This window comes from Bufo bufo, chromosome 7 (assembly GCF_905171765.1).
Source record: "Bufo bufo chromosome 7, aBufBuf1.1, whole genome shotgun sequence".
Taxonomy (NCBI): Eukaryota; Metazoa; Chordata; class Amphibia; order Anura; family Bufonidae; genus Bufo; species Bufo bufo.
Window position 1 is genome coordinate 145,183,546 of NC_053395.1, and position 24,415 is coordinate 145,207,960.

At 43.9% G+C, this 24,415-nt stretch overlaps 1 protein-coding gene across 2 annotated transcripts in view; it reads left to right on the forward strand.

Moving 5' to 3' along the window:
• The window catches only part of LOC121008461 (caspase-8-like), a 54,546-nt gene that overhangs the window by 23,199 nt on the left and 6,932 nt on the right, over positions 1-24,415 (forward strand). Inside the window, exons 2-9 of one of the 2 annotated variants that reach the window (XM_040441033.1) lie at positions 493-816; positions 1,718-1,823; positions 7,035-7,173; positions 8,421-8,468; positions 9,043-9,116; positions 16,755-16,884; positions 22,655-22,717; positions 23,045-23,144. In XM_040441033.1, the coding sequence (XP_040296967.1) occupies positions 512-816; positions 1,718-1,823; positions 7,035-7,173; positions 8,421-8,468; positions 9,043-9,116; positions 16,755-16,884; positions 22,655-22,717; positions 23,045-23,144 (965 nt within the window). In that variant the 5' untranslated portion in view covers positions 493-511. Of the gene's footprint in view, positions 1-492; positions 817-1,717; positions 1,824-7,034; positions 7,174-8,420; positions 8,469-9,042; positions 9,117-16,754; positions 16,885-22,654; positions 23,145-24,415 lie in introns of both variants that reach the window. The other variant, XM_040441032.1, reaches the window with a different exon arrangement.

The following is a 24,415-nucleotide window of genomic DNA, read 5'->3' on the forward strand; positions in this document are numbered from 1 at the left end:
TTCTCACTGCACTGCCTGGAGCCGCACACTGTGGAACAGAACTTCCTGTCTTAAATCCCTTCACTGTTGCTAAGTTACTTGCGTTTAAAATGCAACGCAGTGCATCCAGATACAATGCGTTTTTTAACGCAGCCCCATTCACTTCTATGGGGCCTGCGTTGCGTGAAAAACACAGAATATAGAACATGCTGCGATTTTCACGCAACGTGGAAGTGAAAAACACTCATGTACACAGACCCATTGAAATGAATGGGTCAGGATTCAGTGCGGGTGCAATGCGTTGACCACACGCATTGCACCTGCGCGGAAAACTCACTCGTGTGAAAGTCTTTCCTTTGTACATGTCCTCTATTTATGATCCATTCTGGCTGTGGCTTCAAAAACAGCATAAAAAAACTGACATCTGCCTTAAATATGTTCTATATAAGCATGCACGGCAGTCTACATGTATGTGAAATGTTTACTCTTATACATGATTTTCCTTTTTCATAGTATTACATTCACACCTGAGATGGATAAAGACCTACAGACCACTCTGCTGCAAATCAGTGATGAGCTCACAGATAAAGAATTAGAGGCCATGATCTTTTTATGTGGAAAGAATTTAAAAGAAGGAGATAAGGAAAACATAAAAGAGGGAACAACGCTGTTTTCAACTCTGAAGAAGAAAGGTTTTGTTTCAAAAGACAATTTGCTTTTTCTTAAAGAACTTCTGAGTAAAATAGGTAGAAAAGATATCTTAGCAAATGTCCTAAAGACTACAGAAAATGAAATGGAAGAGCTTGAAAGATCCTTCCAGCATGTTCCCAAATACAGGTATTAACCACAGCCTAACCAGCAAGATCTTTGTAAGGCCTCCTTCACGCATGTCCGCCGATCTGATCCAGTTCTCCTCCGGTGTGAAGTAGAAAATGCCAAATCAGCTAGAACTGATCCCATAGTTTTCTATGGGATTGTTCTCATACATCTGGTTCATCAGTCGTGATGCCAGATGCCAAATGGCACAGGACAGAAAAACACTGTTGTGGTCATTTATCAAACTGGTGTAAAGTAGAAATGGCTTAGTTGCCCATAGCAACCAATCAGATTCCACCTTTCATTTTTCAAATGAGCTGTCAAAAATTAAAGGTGGAATCTGATTGGTTGCTATCGACAACTAAGCCAGTTCTACTTTATACTTTTTAATTTTTTCTGTTCTGTGCTATAAGAGGATAGATGCTGGATCTGTGCAGTAAAGGCTACTTTCACACTCTCGTTTTGGCTTTCCGTTTGTAGATTTGTACCTCTGACACTGGTTGACCTGTTACATGTGCGCTTGGCAGCTGAAGACATCTGTGTTGTTCCATGTTCATATGTGCCTGCATTGTTGAGAAAAATTAAGTTTCAATATATGCAAATGAGTCTCTAGGAGCAACGGGGGCGTTTCCATTGCACCTAGAGGCCCAGCTCTCTCTGCAACTGCTGCACCCTCTGCACTTTGATTTACAGGGCCAGGCAGTGCAAACTTCATTATGTCCGGCCCCGTCAATCAGAGTAGAGAGGGTGCAGCGGTTGCAGGGATCGATGTCCTTTATCGATCTGATGCATATGCAATAATGTATTAAGGTATCAAGAGGTGCAATCTAGCTGTATGTTCACACTCATTTGCTGGTGCTGTAATTTTAGGAGGAACTGAAATGCAAAGTAGTTAATTCTATTCCTTTGTTATTATCCACAGGTCCCTGCTTTATGATATTTCTATGAATCTAGCCTCTGAAGAGACTGAGAAAATCATGTTTTTGTTATCTGATGAGATAAGGCACCTTCGTACCCTTAACAAAGCAGTAAGATATTCTGGATTTTAAAATTCTATATGCAAATACATGCACATAATCTCAGGAGCCGTGATAGAGTCTTCTGGGAACTGCAGGGTTTCTACAATGGTGATATACTACATAGACTATGGTCTGCGCGAGTTTTTAGGACACACCCCAATACACCTCTCTGGCCTCTTTAAAGGAATACCTCCATCCAAAGATTGTACCTGTATTACGTATTAACAACCTATATGTAAATATTCTATGCACCATAATTTTTATTTATAAAAAACATATGGAAAGGTTTTCTGGATATGATTTTTTTGAGGTCACTCCATGTATTCTACTTCCTCTGCTGGCTCTTTAACGTCCTCTTTTATTTGGACTTTTAACATGCCGGGCAGCCTTGCTTGACTTTCTCAGTCAGACCATCGCTGTGACCAGAAAGAGCCCACCCTTTAGTGAGAGAGCGTGACACATTACATTAATTACTCCAATACTCTTTTGTGGGCATCTTTATCTAGCTCTGTCAAGAGAACCATACAGGTGTCATACTGTCATCCTAAATTCTACATCTACTATTATACTAGCAGATAACATCTTACCCTCACAGCAGAAAATCAACAATGAATTTCCTATCTATGTGGAGCTTAACCTCTCTGTGCTGACTGCTACAGAAGGAGAATATTTTGTATTTAAATTTCAATGGTATAGTAGTGCTGAAATAAAAAATGTTTAATCCAGTTTTTAAAAAAATAGCCCTTTCTAACAGGAAAACAGGTTTATAATTTGTAAATCATGAGGCTGAACTTGAAAAAGAAAGTCATCTGCTAATTTAGTAGCACCCGCACCATACTTAACTTCCACCACTGGATTTTACATGTGCACTGTAGAATTTTCAAGAAGCATTGTTGGTGGCTTTCCAGAATTAGGAAAGTATGCTCGGTTTTCTGGGCTACAGATATTGATGACCTATGATCTCCAAATAGGTCATCAATATAAAATCGGTGGGGGTTCGACACCCGGCACCCCAACAGATCCTGTTTCTGGCCGCTGCAGCGCTAAACACTACAGTGTACGGAACTGGAAGAGGACATAAAAAGAGCAGCACAAGCTCAGGTATGGATAAGGTATGGATAAGGTGCTCCCAAACCAGCGGAACCTCTTCTGGTAACTTCCAAATAGCAGAAATATAGGGACAGCACTCCTTCCATAAATGGCTTCTTTATTCAGCAAAACACTGTACAGCATATTGTTCTGCCATACATGCAAAATGTAATCAAAAACAGTGCTGTAATGTAAAATTACTTACAGTGATCTGGAGTTCTTCCTCAGTCACAAAAGTTGCTGCCAACTATTTTCTCCAGTGCCAGGAAACTTCTAGCAGCTTGAAAAATGTAGCAAAAAATGAACAGACCTGTATTGCGCAAGCAATACGCGCATATTACATTGCCGGTTTTTGCAATCATAAAAATAATGACTGGAGATCACGAATTCTAGAATTTGCGGATTTATGGCGATATTAGGCCAAAAATTTGCGAAATATTGCGAAAACAAATATTGCCTATGCTGCTCATCACTAGAATGGCAATTTTCCCGGTCTTAATGATTTATTTGCAATAATATTGTGAGAGGAAGATACCTTATAATCATCTATAAATAGGATAGCAATACTGGATTCAGCATCATTATACGTACATGCGATTCGGAGTATGTGGCGTATATTTCTCAGTGCCCTTGCCCTCTTATTTATGTGAGATGACCATGCCAGTCAAAGTCAGAATTAAATGGGTTATCCGGGAATTTATATTGATGACCTATCCTTTGGATAGCTGATCAATATCAGGTGGGGGTCCGACACACAGGACCCCTGCTGATCAGCTGTTAGAAGAGGCCGGCTGTTATCAGCTGTTAGAAGTCTATGCTGGCCATCAACTTCTGTTATGATGGAATGCAATACCGAATGCCTCTTATAGGCTTCCGTGGTGCATGCCGTCATAGAATTCCATTTATGGTCCGTGGTAGTGAAATCCATAATGGGATTCTCCGATAACCCAAACACAAGTTCGCTCAACACTAATTATAACATATACTATTTTTGTCTGGCCCTGACAGTCTTGCGCCTGCGCTGCTGCACTGAGTAGCTGTGCAGACGCTGAGCCTCTACTTAAAGGGAGCCTATCACCACAATTTGCCCTTATACACTACTTACATAGCACTGTAGCATAACTATACAAGCGTCAAATGGTACCTTTGTTGTTTTGTTCTGCAAAAACGCTGTTTTATTCATATGAAACAGTCTAGGGAGGAGTTGTTTGTGAGAAGAAGGCAGAGCGGCCTGGGTACTTACAGCCCGAGTGTTCTAATGACAGACTCCCTTTAAGAAACAGTAACTGTTCATCTCTTGGTACCCAGAAGTATACCGGCTCATGCGCTGGTATATATTTATGTGTGCGGTATATAATAACTACTGGTATATATTTATGTGTGCGGTATATACACTCACCTAAAGAATTATTAGGAACACCTGTTCCTATTTCTCATTAATGCAATTATCTAGTCAACAAATCACATGGCAGTTGCTTCAATGCATTTAGGGGGGGTGGTCCTGGTCAAGACAATCTCCTGAAACTCCAAACTGAATGTCAGAATGGGAAAGAAAGGTTGATTTAAGCAATTTTGAGCGTGGCATGGTTGTTGGTGCCAAGACGGGCCGGTCTGAGTATTTCACAATCTGCTCAGTTACTGGGATTTTTCACGCACAACCATTTCTGGGGTTTACAAAGAATGGTGTGAAAAGGGAAAAAACATCCAGTATGCGGCAGTCCTGTGGGCAAAAATGCCTTGTGGATGCTAGAGGTCAGAGGAGAATAGGCCGACTGATTCAAGCTGATAGAAGAGCAACGTTGACTGAAATAACCACTCGTTAACAACCGAGGTATGCAGCAAAGCATTTGTGAAAGCCACAACACGCACAACCTTGAGGCGGATGGGCTACAACAGCAGAAGACCCCACCGGGTGCCACTCATGTCCACTACAAATAGGAAAAAGAGGCTACAATTTGCACGAGCTCACCAAAATTGGACTGTTGAAGACTGGAAAATGTTGCCCTGGTCTGATGAGTCTCGATTTCTGTTGAGACATTCAAATGGTAGGGTCCGAATTTGGCATAAACAGAATGAGAACATGTATCCATCCTCTGATGGCTACTTCCAGCAGGATAATGCACCATGTCACAAAGCTCGAATCATTTCAAATTGGTTTTCTTGAACATGACAATGAGTTCACTGTTACTAAAATGGCCCCCACAGTCACCAGATCTCAACCCAATAGAGCTTCTTTGGGATGTGGTGGAACGGGAGCTTCGTGCCCTGGATGTGCATCCCTCAAATCTCCATCAACTGCAAGATGCTTTCCTATCAATATGGGCCAACATTTCTAAAGAATGCTATCAGCACCTTGTTGAATCAATGCCACGTAGAATTAAGGCAGTTCTGAAGGCAAAAGGGGGTCCAACACCGTATAGTATGGTGTTCCTAATAATTCTTTAGGTGAGTGTATAGTGGGCTACTTGGTTGGCTTTCATACTATTTTTTTAATGGGGGGGGGGGGGGGCATTTAAATCTTTATCTCAGGCAGCAGAAGAGCTAGAATTGGCCCTGCCTGCAGATGTGATAATTATGACCTATTCTGAGGATTATCAACTCCTGGATAAGGCCTCTTGCACACGACCGTATGCCATCTGAGACATACGGTCTGTGAGCGGGCCATATGTGCCAGAGCGGCATTGATCGTGTGCAGGGGAGCACACGGCATCATAGATTACAATGATGCTGTGCACGTCGGGCCGCCCGCGGGGCTATTGTCCCGCACTCATATTATCTTATGACTGCGGGACAATAGTCCTGCGGGCGGCCGGACGTGCACAGCATCATTGTAATCTATGATGCAGTGTGCTCCCCTGCACACGATCAATGCCGCTCCGGGACATATGGCCCGCTCACGGACCGTATGTCTCTGACGGCATACGGTCGTGTGCAAGAGGCCTAACCCCTTTAATAAACACTAAAGAACTAAAGGAAGATGGTGGAGTTACCTATTCCACAACACTTCTGGGCCGAAATGTTGCTAATATGCCATAAATTGTTTTTGCTAAATAAACTAGATGTTTTATGTCCTTTGATGTCGTTTTCTGCTATCCAGAGGATAGTTCATCAATATCTGTAGCCTGGAGATCCTCTTTAAAGAACCTACTCCAGAAATGTGACTATCCCAAATGTTGCTAGCAACTATTTTGACCATAGGGAAAAACTGATGTTGCTACCACAATTTTCCAGAAATTCACAGGTGACTTTCAGTTACTATGTAACCCAAGTCTATCACAGATGGTGCAATAAATAGGGAGAAGAAAAAGTGTATTACTGTAGTATCACCTTCACAAGGTATAAAGCCTCATTCACACGTCAGTGTTCCACGGATGTGTGGTGTACGTGTTCTCCAAGGACAGCACATGTCCCCATTCATTTAAGGGTTCATTCACACGAGCGTAAGTGTTTTGCAGTCCACAAATTGCGGATCCGCAAAACATGGATACCGGTTTCGCATTTTGCGGAACGCACATGGCCGGCGCTATAGAGAATGCCTATTCTTGTTCTCAATTTTGGGAAAGAAAAGGACATGCTCTATATTTTTTGCGGGACCGGAGCATTGAAATGAATGGGTCCGCACCCCTTCCACAAAATTGTGCAACGGAGGCAGACCCATTATATGTTTGTATGAATGTCATGCTTAAAGGAAACCTGTGAGGAGCTTCATGCTGCCTGAACCATGGGCAGCATGAAATTCTGACTGGCTCTCAAGTTCAGGAGAACGTTGTGTTACCCTGCAATTCTGTATGGAAAAGATAGTTGAACATTAGTGGGAAACAAGGGAAAAATCAACAGGACACATTGCAGCCGGATTCTCTCTACCCAGCTTTGGTTGATTGACATGTCTCTTCCTATTTGTGAATAGATACACAAACATGTCAATTCATTTTTAACTATGTTTTCCCTGAAATGCCCCAGCATTTGTAACCAGAGAGCCTGTTGGATGCTGCCCATAGTTCAGGCAGAATAAGGTCCTAAGAGGTTCCCTTTAATTCAACCAGTAGAAAAATATGTGCATGCAGTAGGTCATATTTTGTAGATATTCATGAACTAATTTGGCACATTTCTGTTATGTGTCTTATCTCAAAGAAATGCATGATGGTGGTCCTTTCTGAAATGGAGAAACAAAGAAAATTAAGTGAAGATAATCTGAAAATGTTGAAATCTTATTTAGAGGAAATCGGACGATCAGACCTCTCTCACAAAGTAAAGAAATTTGAAGAGCAGTGTATGTATAATTTATGTACATGCAGTATCCTATGTAAGGTTACTGAAAATCATGATTAAAGAGAACCTGTTATCTTGAATATGCAGATTAGACCGCATTAAAGGGATTCTGTCACCTCGTTTTAGGTTATAGAGCTGCGGACATGCACGGCTAAATTGCCGCTAGCATGTGGACAATATACTTGTCCTATAGGGCTGTGTCCTTTTATTTAGTTTAAAAAATGATTTTAGAGATATGTAAATGAGCTTTGTAAGGTGCCCAAGGGGCTGTACTAACCTTCTTGGTGCCCCAGCCACGCCCCCTGTGAAGGAGCCCAGCACCGGCTGCGTCCTCGAATCTCCTCCTTTCTTCACAGTTAGATTGCCGTAATCTCGCACATACGCAGTTCCTTCCCTAAGGCTGATGCCAGCACAGGGAAGGAACACTATACCGGCACTGCGGCATGCGCGAGCTCGGCAATCTAACTGTGAAGAAAGGAGGTGATTCGGAGGACGCAGGGCGGTGCTGGGCTCCTTCACAGGGGGGCGTGGCTGGGCACCAAGAAGGTTAGTACAGCCCCTTGGGCACCTTACAAGGCTCAATTACATATCTCTAAAATCATTACATAAACTAAATAAAAGGACACAGCCCTATAGGACAGGCATATTGCGGACATGCTAGTGGCGATCTAGCCGTGCATGTCCGCAGCCCTATAAGCTAAAACGAGGTGACAGAATCCCTTTAAAGGGGTTATCCAGGATTTACATATTGATGACCTATCCTCAGGATAAGTCATTAATATGAGATCGGCGGGGTCCGACACCCGACACCCCTGTCGATCAAATCTTTGAGGAGGCCTTGTAGCTTACCAAGCACAGATCCGTCCATTTGGTAGCAGATGTGCTTGGTATTGCTGCTCAGTCCCATTTACTTGAACTTGGCTGAGCCGCGCCTAGGACAAGTGACCAATGAACGGGATGTCACAAGGCCTAGGAAGAGGTATAATCACTGCTGTATTTCACTGTTCCCATGCTAGTTCCCTTATGACATTATATGTTCTCTTAACCTGTACCGATCCTCTCCTTATATCCCATTTCTGCAAGTGCCCCAGACCAGCATCTAATGTACTCTTCCTAAGTCTTCTCATTGTCTGTAAAGTGCTGTAGAATGTGCTACAGCTGTACAAACAGGGGCTGCTATTATTATTACTACTATCAATCTTATTATGAAAGACAGTCTTTTATGAGTGTTTTTTTTACATAATACAGGTCATCAGAGTGTGCTTCACACTAAATTAGAGAAAATGGCTATTCAAGGTATGTACAGTATATACAGTACAATCTCAAAAGGGATGGCCCAACTCAAGCCATCCTAGTGATGGGCCATGGGTATTTTGTCTAACCTTTCTAACCCCCAACATTCAGATATGGGCAGGGAAGCTGTGTGCGTCAGCTCATTTCTCTGCATGGGAAGCGTAGAATTGCTTGCTGCCTGCGCATATACATAGTAGTGCTTGGTTCATCTTTCTAGCAGCCGTTTGCTCTGGTTCGTAAGAAGCAACCTTACAAAATCATTATGTCCAAATAGATTGCTACCATCAGCTAAAAGTGTATTAATGATAGAATGTTCTGGGGGCTACTTACCACCCAATGGGAAAGGTACTAGGACTAGTTCTAGAAAAAATATTTTTCTGGAGTGGTGGGGAAAAGGGCCATATTTACTTCACATCTCGAAACCAGTTGACAAAAATTTGGATTGTGCTTTCTTTGCCCCTACTCATAGGGGGCAACCTCCCCCTTTATGACATCTACACACCCAAACTGTGTATTCACAAAATAGTATTACATTATCATTTTGTCAAGTTATCTAATGAGGTATTTTTTCTTGTAGAAGCATCAGGCGGTGATGTAAATGTAAACAGCGTTCAGCACGATAATGAGAATGATCCATCACTAACAGATAAAGTAAGAAATTATATTTTCTGTAATATCCTTCTCATAATAACCCCCGCTCTAATATCCAGAGCAGAAATTGAAGTCAATGGGTCCACAAAAAATGAGGATGCAACATGGGCCGTTATCCGTATTTTTCAGATCCACAATTTGCAGACTGCAAAACAGATACAGTTGTGTGCATGAGGCCCCTATTACAATTTTTTTCAGTACATTGGATAGAGCGCAGAATGGTACCATTGAAAAAATAAGACTTAATACGGCAACATCTACAGATAAAAAGAAAAAAGTTATGACTCATGGAGGGCGTGGAAGAAAAAAATAGTAAAATTGCCATGTCATGAAGGCCAAAACTGTGTAATAATGAGGGAATGGAGCGCCGCACACTGTAGTTGCTGGTGCTCACAAAGACTGAGTAGTCGAAATCAATAATACGTAAATTGTGGCACACAGAATTTTTTTTGCAATTTAGGTTATTTATTGATGCGATATCATACTAAGTTCAGGATTCAGTTACATTCTAAGCCCAATTAGGCAACCACTCTTGATAATGACGATGTGATCCAGCCCATCGCTTCCTCACCATAAAAAACAGATAAGACCGCTGAGGAAGGTCAACTTGGACCGAAACGTCCGGTCATCATCATTATCAAGAGTGGTTGCCTAATTGGGCTTAGAATGTAACTGGATCATGAACTTTGTATGATATTGCATCAATAAATAACCGAAATCGCAAAAAAAAATTCTGTGTGCCACAATTTACATATTAATGAAGGCCAAAACTGACTGTGGTAGTAAGTGGTTAACAGATGCCCGATTACTATTATTCGGAAGGAACATTCATTGCTTAGTTATTTCCAGAGCATATGAAACTGCCCAGGTCATTCAATAATCAAGAGAAAAGATGGATTTACAGGGCTCAACTTTCAGTCCGATTATCGGGAACAAGCGTTACGACTAATGCTCGTTCCTGTTAAGTGGCCGTTGTAAGTGTGCTGTCGATCAAATGAAGAACAAGCAAAACACTCGTTCATCGGGTGAATTAATTGTTGATGTAGCACATTAACTCATCTTTCACAAAGCACAATCTGCTGCCCAGAAGCGCAGGAATCTGTATGGCTGTAACAATCAGTCATCTTCATACAGTGGGGTGAATGCTGCATGTAAATGCAGCTCTTCACCTCCGCTGACAAAGCGTCCCTTCCTGATCACTGCCTGCTGTGTTGGACAGTGTACAGATGTAGCAGGGTTAGCACTCAAGCTCTTAACTCTTATCTTGAGACAAAAGCCATTGAAAAGCAATTGAATGTGTTTCCTTAACTCATTTAGTTTAGATAACACGTCTCATAAATCATGAGTAGAGTTGAGCGAACACCTGGATGTTCGGGTTCGAGAAGTTTGGCTGAACTTCCCGAAAATGTTCGGGTTCGGGATCCGAACTCGACCCGAACTTCGCCCCGAACCCTATTGAAGTCAATGGGGGCCCGAACTTTTCGACACTAAAAAGGCTGTAAAATAGCCCAGGAAAGGGCTAGAGGGCTGCAAAAGGCAGCAAAATGTAGTTAAATCCCCTGCAAACAAATGTGGATAGGGAAATGAATTAAAATAAAATAAAATAAATAAAAATTAACCAATATCAATTGAAGAGAGGTCCTATAGCAGAGAATCAGGCTTCATGTCACCCACCACTGGAACAGGCCACTTTCAGATATTTAGGCCCCAGCACCCAGACAGAGGAGAGAGGTCACATAGCACAGAATCAGGCTTCATGTCACCCACCGATGGAGAAGGCCACTTTTACTTATTTAGGCTCCAGCACCCAGACAGAGGAGAGAGGTCGCATTGCAGAGAATCAGGCTTCATGTCACACATCGATGGAGAAGGCCACTTTTACTTATTTAGGCCCCTGACACCCAGACAGAGGAGAGAGGTCCCATAGCAGAGAATCATGCTTCATGTCACCCACCACTGGAACAGGCCACTTTCAGATACTTAGGCCCCGGCACCCAGACAGAGGAGAGGTTCATTCAACCTTGGGTTGCCCCGCAATATAATGGTAAAATTAAAAAAAGAGGATTGAATGAAGAAGTGCCCTGGAGTACAATAATATATGGTTAAGGGGAGGTAGTTAATGTCTAATCTGCACAAGGGATGGACAGGTCCTGTGGGATCCATGCCTGGTTCATTTTTATGAACGTCAGCTTGTCCACATTGGCTGTGGACAGGCGGCTGCGTTTGTCTGTAATGACGCCCCTGCCGTGCTGAATACACGTTCAGACAAAATGCTGGCCGCCGGGCAGGCCAGCACCTCCAAGGCATAAAAGGCTAGCTCTGGCCACGTGGACAATTTGGAGACCCAGAAGTTGAATGGGGCCGAACCATCAAGTCAGTACGTGAAGGGGTGTGCACACGTACTGTTCCACCATGTTAGTGAAATGCTGCCTCCTGCTAACACATTCCGTATCAGGTGGTGGTGCAGTTAGATGTGGCGTGGTGACAAAACTTTTCCACATCTCTGCCATGCTAACCCTGCCCTCAGAGGAGCTGGTCGTGACACAGCTGCGTTGGCGACCTCTTGCTCCTCCTCTGCCTTCGCCTTGGGCTTCCACTTGTTCCCCTGTGACATTTAGGAATGCTCTCAGTAGCGCGTCTACCAACGTGCGCTTGTACTCGCGCATCTTCCTAACACGCTCCAGTGCAGGAAGTAAGGTAGGCACATTGTCTTTGTACCGGGGATCCAGCAGGGTGGCAACCCAGTAGTCCGCACACGTTAAAATGTGGGCGACTCTGCTGTTGTTGCGCAGGCACTGCAGCATATAGTCGCTCATGTGTGCCAGGCTGCCCAGAGGTAAGGACAAGCTGTCCTCTGTGGGAAGCGTATTGTCATCGTCCTTCGTTTCCCCCCAGCCACGCACCAGTGATGGGCCCGAGCTGCGTTGGGTGCCACCCCGCTGTGAACATGCTTCATCCTCATCCTCCTCCTCCTCATCCTCCAGTAGTGGGCTCTGGCTGGCCACATTTGTACCTGGCCTCTGCTGTTGCAAAAAACCTCCCTCTGAGTCACTTCTAAGAGACTGGCCTGAAAGTGCTAAAAATGACCCCTCTTCCTCCTCCTCCTCCTGGGCCACCTCCTCTTCCATCATCGCCCTAAGTGTTTTCTCAAGGAGACATAGAAGTGGTATTGTAACGTGATAACTGCGTCATCGCCACTGGCCATGTTGGTGGAGTACTCGAAACAGTGCAACAGGGCACACAGGTCTCGCATGGAGGCCCAGTCATTGGTGGTGAAGTGGTGCTGTTCTGCAGTGCGACTGACCCGTGCGTGCTGCAGCTGAAAGTCCACTATCGCCTGCTGCTGCTCGCACAGTCTGTCCAGCATGTGCAAGGTGGAGTTCCACCTGGTGGGCACGTCGCATATGAGGCGGTGAGCGGGAAGGCCGAAGTTATGCTGTAGCGCAGACAGGCAAGCAGCGGCAGGATGTGAACGCCGGAAGCGCGCACAGACGGCCCGCACTTTATGCAGCAGCTCTGACATGTCGGGGTAGTTGTGAATGAACTTCTGCACCACCAAATTCAGCACATGCGCCAGGCAAGGGATGTGCGTCAAACCGGCTAGTCCCAGAGCTGCGACGAGATTTCGCCCATTGTCGCACACCACCAAGCCAGGCTTGAGGCTCACCGGCAGCAACCACTCGTCAGTCTGTTGTTCAATACCCCGCCACAACTCCTGCGCGGTGGGGCCTGTCCCCCAAACATATGAGTTTCAGAAGTTGCCGGGCGGCAGGTGCCAACGTTCCTCCCGAGGCGGAGGAAGAGGCCGAGGCAGCAGCAGAAGAGGTAGCAGGGGGAGCCTGAGTGAGTTCCTTGTTTTTAAGGTGTTTACTCCACTGCAGTTCATGCTTTGCATGCAGATGCCTGGTCATGCAGGTTGTGCTAAGGTTCAGAACGTTAATGCCTCGCTTCAGGCTCTGATGGCACAGCGTGCAAACCACTCGGGTCTTGTCGTCAGCACATTGTTTGAAGAACTGCCACGCCAGGGAACTCCTTGAAGCTGCCTTTGGGGTGCTCGGTCCCAGGTGGCGGTGGCCAGTAGCAGGCGAACTCTCTTGGCGGCGGGTGTTCTGCTTTTGCCCCCTGCTCCCTCTTTTGCTACGCTGTTGGCTCGGTCTCACCACTGCCTCTTCCTCTGAACTCTGAAAGTCAGTGGCACGACCTTCATTTTCATGTGGGGTCTATGACCTCATCGTCCCCTGCATCGTCTTCCACCCAGACCTCCTGTTCAGTCTCCACACTGCAGAAAGACGCAGCAGTTGTCACCTGTGTTTCGTCATCATCATAGACGTGCTGAGGTGGTCATCAGGAAACATAAGTGGTTGTGCGTCAGTGCATTCTATGTCTTCCACCGCTGGGGAAGGGCTAGGTGGATGCCCTTGGGAAACCCTGCCAGCAGAGTCTTCAAACAGCATAAGAGACTGCTGCATAACTTGAGCCTCAGACAGTTTCCCTGATATGCATGGGGGTGATGTGACAGACTGATGGGCTTGGTTTTCAGGCGCCATCTGTGCGCTTTCTGCAGAAGACTGGGTGGGAGATAATGTGAACGTGCTGGATCCACTGTCGGCCACCCAATTGACTAATGCCTGTACCTGCTCAGGCTTTACCATCCTTAGAACCGCATTGGGCCCCACCAAATATCGCTGTAAATTCTGGCGGGTACTGGGACCTGAGGTAGTTGGTTCACTAGGACGTGTGGCTGTGGCAGAACGGCCACGTCCTCTCCCAGCATCAGAGGGTCCACTAACACCACCACGACCATGTCCGCGTCCGCGTCGTTTACTAGATGTTTTCCTCATTGTTACCATTCACCACAATAAGAAAAAAATTATTTGGCCGAATGTATTGAATTGAAATTCAGGCCTTTTTTTTTTACAGGCACCTAACACTATCTGGCTATCTATTTATGTACCGTATTACACTAATACAGGCACAGCAGTAACCACAGATTTAGGGGACTATCAATTGTAGGCCTAGTATTTAGGCCCTGGATGAAAGGTATCCTTTTACGGACAGAATTACACTTGGAGATGCACAGTAGCGTGTGAAAAAATATATAGGATTATGCTTTGAGCACTTTTATTTTAACACATTGTAATATACCCTTTAACGGAAAGAAATACACTTGGAGATGCACGGTAGCGTGTGAAGTTATTGAGGATGACCCTATCAGCACTTGTATTTACACCTTGAGTGTAATATACCCTTTTACGGACAGAAATACACTATGAGATGCACAATAGTGCGTGCAAATTTAAAGGATTATGCTTTCAGCAATTGTAATTTAACACTTTGTGTAATATACCATTTAATGGAAAGAAATACACTTGGAGTTGCACGCTGAGTGTAATATACCCTTTTACGGACAGATTTACACTTGGCCTGCAACAGCAGAAACCACTGATTTAGGGTATTGCTATTTTGGCAATTGAATTTCACCCCAGAACAAAAGCTATCCTTTGACAGACACTATGAAACTTGTCCAGCCACAGCTGGAACACCAGATTTACGGTATTGCTATTTTGGCAATTGAATTTCACCCCAGAACAAAAGCTATCCTTTGACAGACACTATGAAACTTGTCCAGCCACAGCTGGAACACCAGATTTAGGGTATTGCTATTTTGGCAATTTAATTTCACCCCAGAAAAAAAATATATCCTTTGCCAGACAGCAGACAGTATTACACTTGGCTAGCCACAGCTGGAACACCAGATTTAGGGGATTGCTATTTTTGCAAGTAAATTTCACCCCTCAATAAAATATAGAAAATTCTATCCTGAGTTTCTAGGGGTGACAATAAGCACAGCCAAGCCCCTGATGTAGGATATAGCAAAAAAAATAAAAAAATACTATTGATGGTTAAATGGACTTGGTGGCAGCTTGTGCTGGCGCACCACAAGACACAAAATGGCCGCCGATCACCCCAGAAAAAAGTGACAGAAAAACGTTCTGGGCAGCCTAAAAACTGGGAGCAATTAACTAGCAGAAGTTGAATGATTCACAGCTGTAGATCGATCACTTCATTAAGTGTTTTTGCTGAGTTAATCCCTGCCTAATCTCGCCCTAACAGAAGCTGCATCCTCTCCCTACACTGATCAGAGCAGAGTGACGTGCGGCGCTGCGTGACTCCAGCTTAAATAGAGGCTGGGTCACATGCTGCACTGGCCAATCACAGCCATGCCAATAGTAGGCATGGCTGTGATGGCCTCTTGGGGCAAGTAGTAAGACGCTTGTTGATTGGCTGCTTTGCAGGCTTTCAAAATGCGCCATAGAAATCGCCGAACAACGAACCTGAACCCAAATTTTTACGTAAATGTTCGGGTTCGGGTCCGTATCACGAACACCCCAAAATTCGGTACGAACCCGAACTGTATAGTTCGGGTTCGCTCATCCCTAATCATGAATGTTAACTCTACTACATCCGTAAATGCAGAAAAAATCCCTGACAATTTCAATTTTAGGGTATACAGTATGCACACGGTAGTGTAGTTTAGGCAGACTTTTTGCACCGATTTTTGTGTGGTTTTCGCTGCGTTTCTGCAATAAATCCACTTGATCCACGATTGAAGGCCTAAAAACAGGCGAGGTTGATAAATGTGTCCCAATTGTCCTTTGCATCTGCTAGATCATCTCATAGTCAGGACAATTTTGCCTGCTCTGGAAGAAAAGAATCAATTCAATACATTAAATTACAACAACCTGAGCAAATGTGAGCAATTGATAAAAAAAAAAGTATATTGAAATTGTACAACCTTATCTCCAATCACCAGTGGCGTAACTAGAAATGACTGTGTACCACAAAAAATTTTTGCAACCCCTGACTTCCATGCAACCCCCCTCATGTGGCTAGTCAAGATCACTCTCTCACACGAGGCCCGGCAGCTGCTCAGTACGTTTCCTACAGTGTCACTATATATCGTGTCATTGTATAATACTGTTGAGGGGGCCCTGACAATAAAACCTTTTAGTCCTCCTCCTGAGTGGGCCCCTTCTCAGTTCGGGCCCCAAAGCAGCCGTTTCCCCTAATTCCTCTATAGCTACGCCCTGCCAAACAGAACAAAAGGATGGAAACGCATGTGGAAATCCATTTTTCCCATCAGGGCACAGCTTGGAGACCCTTATATTGTAGAAATGACTTAGCAGATCTTATAATAGCAGGATGCACTAGCAATGAGGTACATTCACACTAACGTAAGGTGTCCATGCCCATGCTGCGGACCACGTGTGAACTTATTGACTTCAATAGTTCCATAATCCACTATATATAGGAAAAGATAGGACATGTCAATGGGTCCACATTCATGATATGGGATTCAAATGGTCCGTATATTGTGGAACCACCAATTGCGGTCCACAATACAGGCACGGACGCCTACAGTCATGTGAATGGACCCTTAATCTAATGTCTAGGGGCAGCATCAGGTAAATAATCTAGGATCTGGTTTCTGATGTTGGTGCATGGAGGGCATAAAGGAAACATTAGTAACATAGGTTTTAGAGGATTTGTTAAATATGATGTTATAGATACCTACTATTCTAACAGTATTTGGAAATCTGTACAGCATAAAAAAAAAAAAAATATTTAATGTTGCAGCAATTTGAAGAATACAAGCTGGACAAAATCCCACATGGTCTGTGCGTTGTTGTGGATAATAACAACTTCAGTGAAGCCAGGGAAAGTGGAATGGAAATGGAGGACAGGCCTGGGACACACCAGGATGCAGGTAGAATGACACTTTACAGATTACTTAGGAATCTGTGTTGGTCCCATGTTAATATTCAGTGATGGCCTGTTCGCATTGTTCAGCCCTCTAACACATGCGGGCTGCCATCTTTTCTCACAAGTCCAGCGAGGCACAGGTAAGCCCTTACCTGTGCCTGTGCCGGGAGCCAATCTGAAATCAAATGCGGCCAGCGGGAGCAGGCAGTTCCGAGAACAGCCCGATGAAGGCCCCCGGTGGCTGTTCTCGGAACTGCCTGCTCCCGGTGACCGCATTTGATTTCAGACCGGCTCGCGCACAGGCACAGGTAAGGGCTTACCTGTGCCTTGCTGGACTTGTGAGAAAAGATGGCAGCCGCATGTTTTCACGGGCGAACAATGCGAACTGGCCATCACTGTTCATATTTGCCCGCATTGCTGAGAATTTTTTTAAAATATATGCAAATGAGCCTTTAGGCATTGAAGAAGGAACAAGGGGTCGTCATTGTCAGTGTCACAAGGTTCCTGGCCTCGTTGAGGTAAGAGACGTTTTTTCTCAAAGTGTCAGTTTTGCAGATTGCAGTCTGGGTTGATGGGTGGGTGGCTACTCCCCAAGTTCCAGGCCAAATCTTGGTTTGGGATATAAAACACAGGCAGCACTGTCAGGTGGGGTGGATTACTCATCTCTGACAGTGGAGAGCTGCCAGTCTCTGTGTTGGGGCCTGGGAGTTTGGGCCGGGATTAAGGCCTGCTACCTTGTTTGTGTGAAAGCACGTGGATTCTGCTTTATACAAGGACTGCCTGGTGTGAACGAACACCAGAATCAAGGTGACAGTTTTTTATGGAAACTGATTTTTTCGTAACTTACTTAATGTGTGAATAAACACTGAACTGTTTAAGTTAAATACTTTGTTATTGCCTCTACACTGCGTCCGCTAACCTGCCTACCAGAGAGAATCCCCACAGCATATATTGCCATTACTCCTAGAGGCTCTGCTCTCTCACTGCCACAGTCGCGCCCTCTCTACTTAGATTGACAGGGCCTGACTTCTCCTAAAGTCAATTAAAGTACAGAGGGCACTACAGTTGCAGAGAGAGCTGAGCCTCTAGGAGTAACGTCAACGCCCTTGAAGCTCCTAAAGGTTCATTTGTAGGGTTGAGGGTTCATTTGTGAGTTCGGGTACCCAGACACGAACCCGGACTTTTTCACTGAAGTTCGTGTTCGGTGTTCGGGTGATTTTATTATTTTCCGTTATAACATGGTTATAACGGAAAATAATAGCGTTCTTAAGATAGAATGCTAAATAAAATGACCAATGAGGGGTTAAAAATAATAAAAAATACTCACCTCATCCACTTGATCGCGCAGGTATCCTCTTCTTTCTTCAGGACCTGCAAAAGGACCTGCGATGATGTCACCACGTGGGGAGCGCGGTGACCTCATTGCAGGTCCTGCTCACTGAAGATAGAAGGATCTTCTATCTTCATTCAGCAGGACCTGCGATTACGTCACCGTGCGTCCTGCTGACTGAAGATAGAAGGATCTTCATTCAGCAGGACCTGCGATGATGTCACCACGCTCACCGCGTAGTGAGCGCGGTGATGTCATTGCAGGTCCTGAAGAAAGAAGAGGATACCTGCGCGATCAAGTGGATGAGGTGAGTTTTTTTTATTATTTTTAACCACTCGTTGGCCATTTTATTTAGCATTCTACCTTAAGAATGCTATTTATTTTCCGTTATAACCATGTTTAACGGAAAAAAAAAGATAAAATGAAGTTGGGGTCCCCATTGACTTTAATAAGGTTCGGGTTCGGTGTTCGAGTCAAGTTCATGTCCCAAACCTGAACTTTGACCTGAAATTCGTCCGAACCCGGCGAATCCCTATTCATTTGCATAAATTAAAACTTCATTTTCTCAGCAATGTGGCTACAGCTGTCAGTTCAGCCCGTTTCATAGGTACAAGTCTGCTGACAGATGCCCTTTAATAATTGTGGCACGCCTAATGCCAGTAGGGGGACAGATTAAGACTAAGGATGAGCGGGAGGTGCCATATTCGATTTCGCGATATTTCACGAATATTCGATTGAATATTCGTCTTATATTCATCGAAATCGAATATTCGTCATTATTCTATTTATCGCGAATAATATGCTATTTAATTATTCGCGTATTGCGATTTCCTTTTAACTGTATAAGGCAACTTTCCTATTGGTTGGCTATTTAGAATATTTGCTTTTTTTCCCCCAATCTGTACAGTTGTTCGCATACTCCTCCCCGACAAGCGTCCCAGTCACCATGGGAACGCCTGTGGATTAGAAAATACCATCGGATCTGAGTTTTCCCTGAGATCGTGAAAACTCAGATCCGATGGTATATTCTAACCCACAGGCGTTCCCATGGTGACGGGGATGCTTGTCGTGGAGGAGTATGCGAACGACCGTACAGATTGGAAAAAAAAAGACGAATATTCTAAATAACGAATATTTTCTATATTGCTATTACTTCGGCATATTCTAAAACACGAAGTTATAGCAATATAGCGAATATTCGTGAAATACACATATAGACTGCAATTTAGCTAATATAGTGCTATAGTATTTTTTTTTAATAGTGTACATTTTTTCCAAATCTGAACTTCAGAAGAGACAAAAAAAATTTGACTATAAAAAAAATTATAGCACTATATTAGCTAAATTGCAGTCTATATGTGTATTTTACGAATATTCGCTATATTGCTATATATTCTTGTTTTAGAATATTACGAATATTCTAAAAACCAAAGTTATAGCAATATAGCGAATATTCGTAAAATACACATATAGACTGCAATTTAGCTAATATAGTGCTATGATCTTTTTTTATAGTCTAATTTTTTTGTCTCTTCTGAAGTTCAGATTTGGAAAAAATGTACACTATTAAAAAAAAATACTATAGCACTATATTAGCTTAATTTCAGTCTATATGTGTATTTCACGAATATTCGCTATATTGCTATAACTTTGGTTTTTAGAATATTCGTAATTCTAAAACAAGAATATATAGCAATATAGCGAATATTCGTAAAATACACATATAGACTGTCATACCAAAATGAGCAAGGGCGTGAACACTAGCAACCTCATTACCACTAGCATGATCCGCCACATGGCATCAAAGCACCCTAATAGGTGGTTTGAACGGCTGGGTCCACAATCAGTGTCTGCGGGTTACACCACTGCCTCCTCTTCCCCTGTGTTACGTGCAGGCCAATCCCCTGTCCAAGACGCAGGCCCGGATGCTTCCCGCCCTGCACTTGGACCTTCGCAAGCACCATCAGCTAGCACATCCACTTCTGTGTCCCAGCGCAGCGAACAGATGTCCATACCCCAGGCCTTTGAACGAAAGCGCAAATACCCAGCCACCCACCCACAGGCCATAGCACTAAATGCACACCTTTCCAAATTGCTGGCCCTGGAAATGTTGTCATTTAGGCTTGTGGACAATGAAGCTTTCTGCAGCCTGATGGCGACAGCCGTCCCTCGTTACTCAGTCCACAGCCGCCACTATTTTTCCCGGTGTGCCGTCCCTGCCTTACACCAGCATGTGTCCCGTAACATCACCTGTGCCCTGACCAACGCAGTTATTGGGAAGTGCTTTTGGCCAGGAATGCTACATTTCCCTGACGGCACACTGGGTGAACGTTGTGGAGGCGAGTCGTACTCTGGGATGGCACTGGTGCTACCGACGACATTAGTGGTTGCAACCCCCCTCCCTCCTCCTCCTCCTCCACCACTTCCACCTCTGAATACTCATATTGCAGCACCAGTCAGCAGCTGGAAGCAGGGTAGCACTGCAGTGGGGAAGCAGCAACAGGCCGTGCTGAAACTAATTTGCTTAGGTGACAAACAGCACACCATTGCAGAGCTGTGGCAGGGTATAAGGGACCAGACTGAGCTGTGGCTCTTGCCACTCAACTTACAACCAGGCATGGTTGTGTCTGATAATGGCCGTAACTTGGTGGCGGCTTTGGAGCTCGGCAAGCTCACACACATACCATGCCTAGCCCACATGTTCAACTTAGTGGTTCAGCGGTTTCTCAAATCCTACCCCAATTTGCCTGAGCTACTGGTGAAGGTGTGCCGCATGTGTACCCATTTCCAAAAGTCATCTACAGCTACTGCCGGTCTGGCAATTCTGCAGCAGTGCTTGCAATTGCCAGCTCACCGACTGTTGTGCGACATGAGCATGCGCTGGAACTCCATGTTCCACATGTTGGCCAGGCTTTGTGAGCAGCAGAGGGCAGTAGTGGAATACCAGCTGCAACATGGTCGTTGCCTTTCCAGTCAGCTTCCGCTCTTCGCAAGCGACGAGTGGGCATGGATGTCTGACCTCTGTGAGGTTTTACGCAACTTTGAGGAATCAACACAGAGGGTGAGTGGCGATGCCGCTATTGTCAGCGTAACCATCCCACTTCTGTGTCTACTGAAACGCTCGCTGCTCACAATGAAGGCGGACGCTTTGCATGTGGAATAGGTGGAAATGGGGGAAGACGGTACACAGGGTGATATCCAGACCACCCTCAGTTCGTCCCCATGCTGTTCCCGAACCATTTCAGTGGTGTTTCCATCAATTTCTGACCTTTTCCTGTGAACCAGACACCCTCCCCTCTTCAGAGCAGGGGGTGCCTGGTTTAATGCTCTGGTTCTCCAATTGACTTCCATTGTTCTCTGGTGCTCTGTAGAGCACCCGAGCATCCCAAAGTGTTCTACTCGAGCACCAGAGCACCCGAGCACTTTGGTGCTCGATCAACACTAATGCAAACCCCTCTTTCTAATCCTTCTGTGATGCAAAGACTACTTGTCCTTGAATACTCCCTGAGAAACCTTTATTAACTCTTTCAATGGATCAGTAAAGTTTGCAATGCCTTCATTTATGTTTCTGAACAATTTGATGAATACATTTAGACTTGTTTTAGTTTGAAGTTGTAGGTAGTTATTTGTAATATGATACAGTGATGTGATAATGAAAAAAACTATAAAGACATATAGCAGGGTATAAATACAGTTTATGTCTTTCTGTTCTGTCTAAAAAAAAATAACAATAAGAAAGCTACTTTACTGATTCCAGTGCTTGGTCATGCAGATTCTAGCTTCTCTAGTTCTCTCCTTCGTCTTTCTCCTTCTCTCCTTCAATAGATCTTGCAAAGACTGGCGAGTCTCTAGCTTTTTGGGCCTTAGAAAAGAGAGAAAAGTCTCAGCTTTCTTTCTCCACAAACTCCAGTCTAAACTGACCTAAGGTTAGGGGTGGGGCCAGCTTTCCATACATAGTTATGCAGGGTACGATACATAATTGGGTTAAATTTGGGGGAGGGATAACATAGATAATCTTAGATAACATGATAATACCTAACAGTATATTTCATAACAAACCATTTGCAGATACCCCCTGCTCTGGGGTGCTGCATCTATTGTGTGTCTGTATAAAAAAACATCAACGGTCATCTAAACCAAGAGCTTACTTTTGGGTATAGCTAGAACAGTGGTCAGCAACCTCGACACTCCAGATGTTGCAAAACTACAAGTCCCAGCATACACACTTGCTTGGCTTTTCTCTAAAAATGCCTACATAGATAAATGATGCACAATGCAAGATGAAGTTTCAGAACAGCTGGAGTGCCAGAGGTTGCTCAACAGCAATAATAAGGCGCCATAGACCTGGGTTGTCTAAATCATACAACCTACCTATAAGAATAAATAGATATGCAACTTTTCAATATTTGATTATGTTACCTATTCCCTTTGTGTTTTTTTACAGAGACAATATGCAGTGCTTTTAGTTCACGCGACTATGAAGTAATTCAACACAATGATCTTACTGGTGAACAAATGCTGAATACTATTAAGATCCATGCAAAGGAGAATCACGCTGAAAAAGACAGCTTTGTGTGTTTTGTACTCAGTCATGGGGAAAAAGGGATTGTGTTTGGTACAGATGGAAAAAAGGTGCCAGTCAATAGCCTAACAGACTGCTTTAATGGTCTGCAATGTCCATCACTAGTTGGGAAACCCAAAGTCTTCTTCTTTCAAGCATGCCAAGGAGATAAATCTGATACAGGTGTCCTCTATGTCAGTGACAGCATTTCATCGGTGTATGTAAATGATGCCCTTGGCCAAAAACTTCCAATAACTGCGGATTTCTTAACAGCTTTTGCCAGTGTTGAAGAGTATGAATCTTTAAGGTGCACAACAACTGGCTCTGTCTATATTCAGACTCTCTGTTCAGTCCTACAGAATCATAAATTTTTGTAAGTATGATACAGCAATCAACATTTCTATATTGTTTTCACATTTTCAATACAAACAGAAACTGGTGGATACTATGGGCATATGTACAACCAATTTTTATTGCTGCATCTAAACTGAAAAAGAAAGCAAGTTTTCAAATAGTATTGATTAAAAAGTTCCTATAATTTTCTAAACACAACTCCCAAGCAAGCAAACCATGTGCAGTCTGGTCATGCCAACAAACTCTCTTCCACTTGTCCCCTACTTTTTTTTGCTAATCTGCATTTTGTAGGCTATCAAGAAGGAGGGGACAGAAGGTAGAGAGTATGACTGCAGGATTAGACTTCACAGGGTTTGTTTCTTGTCTGTAACTGGTGCAACATCCCCAGCGGGACATGGACCTTAGGAGATCCATAGTCTGCCTGTAAAGAATGTCCAAATGAAAAATGCAGCAGGCGCAACAATGTGTGTGCTGTGTAAATAACACCCCGGGCCCAGTGAAAAGTTGCTTACATAGAAACATAGAAAATGTGTCGGCAGATAAGAGTCATTTGGCCCATCTAGTCTGCCCAATATACTGAGTACTATGGATAGCCCCTGGCCCTATCTTATATGAAGGATGGACTTATGCCTATCCCATGCATGCTTAAACTCCTTCACTGTATTTGCAGCTACCACTTCTGCAGGAAGGCTATTCCATGCATCCACTACTCTCTCAGTAAAGTAATACTTCCTGATATTACTTTTAAACCTTTGCCCCTCTAATTTAAAACGAGGTCCTCTTGTAGCAGTTTTTCTTCTTTTAAATATTCTCTCCTCTTTTACCTTGTTGATTCCCTTTATGTATTTAAAAGTTTCTATCATATCCCCTCTGTCTCGTCTTTCTTCCAAGCTATACATGTTAAGGTCCTTTAATCTTTCCTGGTAAGTTTTATCCTGCAATCCATGTACCAGTTTAGTAGCTCTTCTCTGAACTCTCTCCAAAGTATCAATATCCTTCTGGAGATATGGTCTCCAGTACTGAGCACAATACTCCAAATTAGGTCTCACTAGTGCTCTGTAGAGCGGCATGAGCACCTCCCTCTTTCTACTAGTAATGCCTCTCCCTATACAACCAAGCATTCTGCTAGCATTTCCTGCTGCTCTATGACATTGTCTGCCTTTAAGTCTTCTGAAATAATGACCCCTAAATCCCTTTCCTCAGATACTGAGGTTAGGACTGTATCACTGATTTTATATTCTGCTCCTGGGTTTTTACGCCCCAGGTGCATTATTTTGCACTTATCCACAT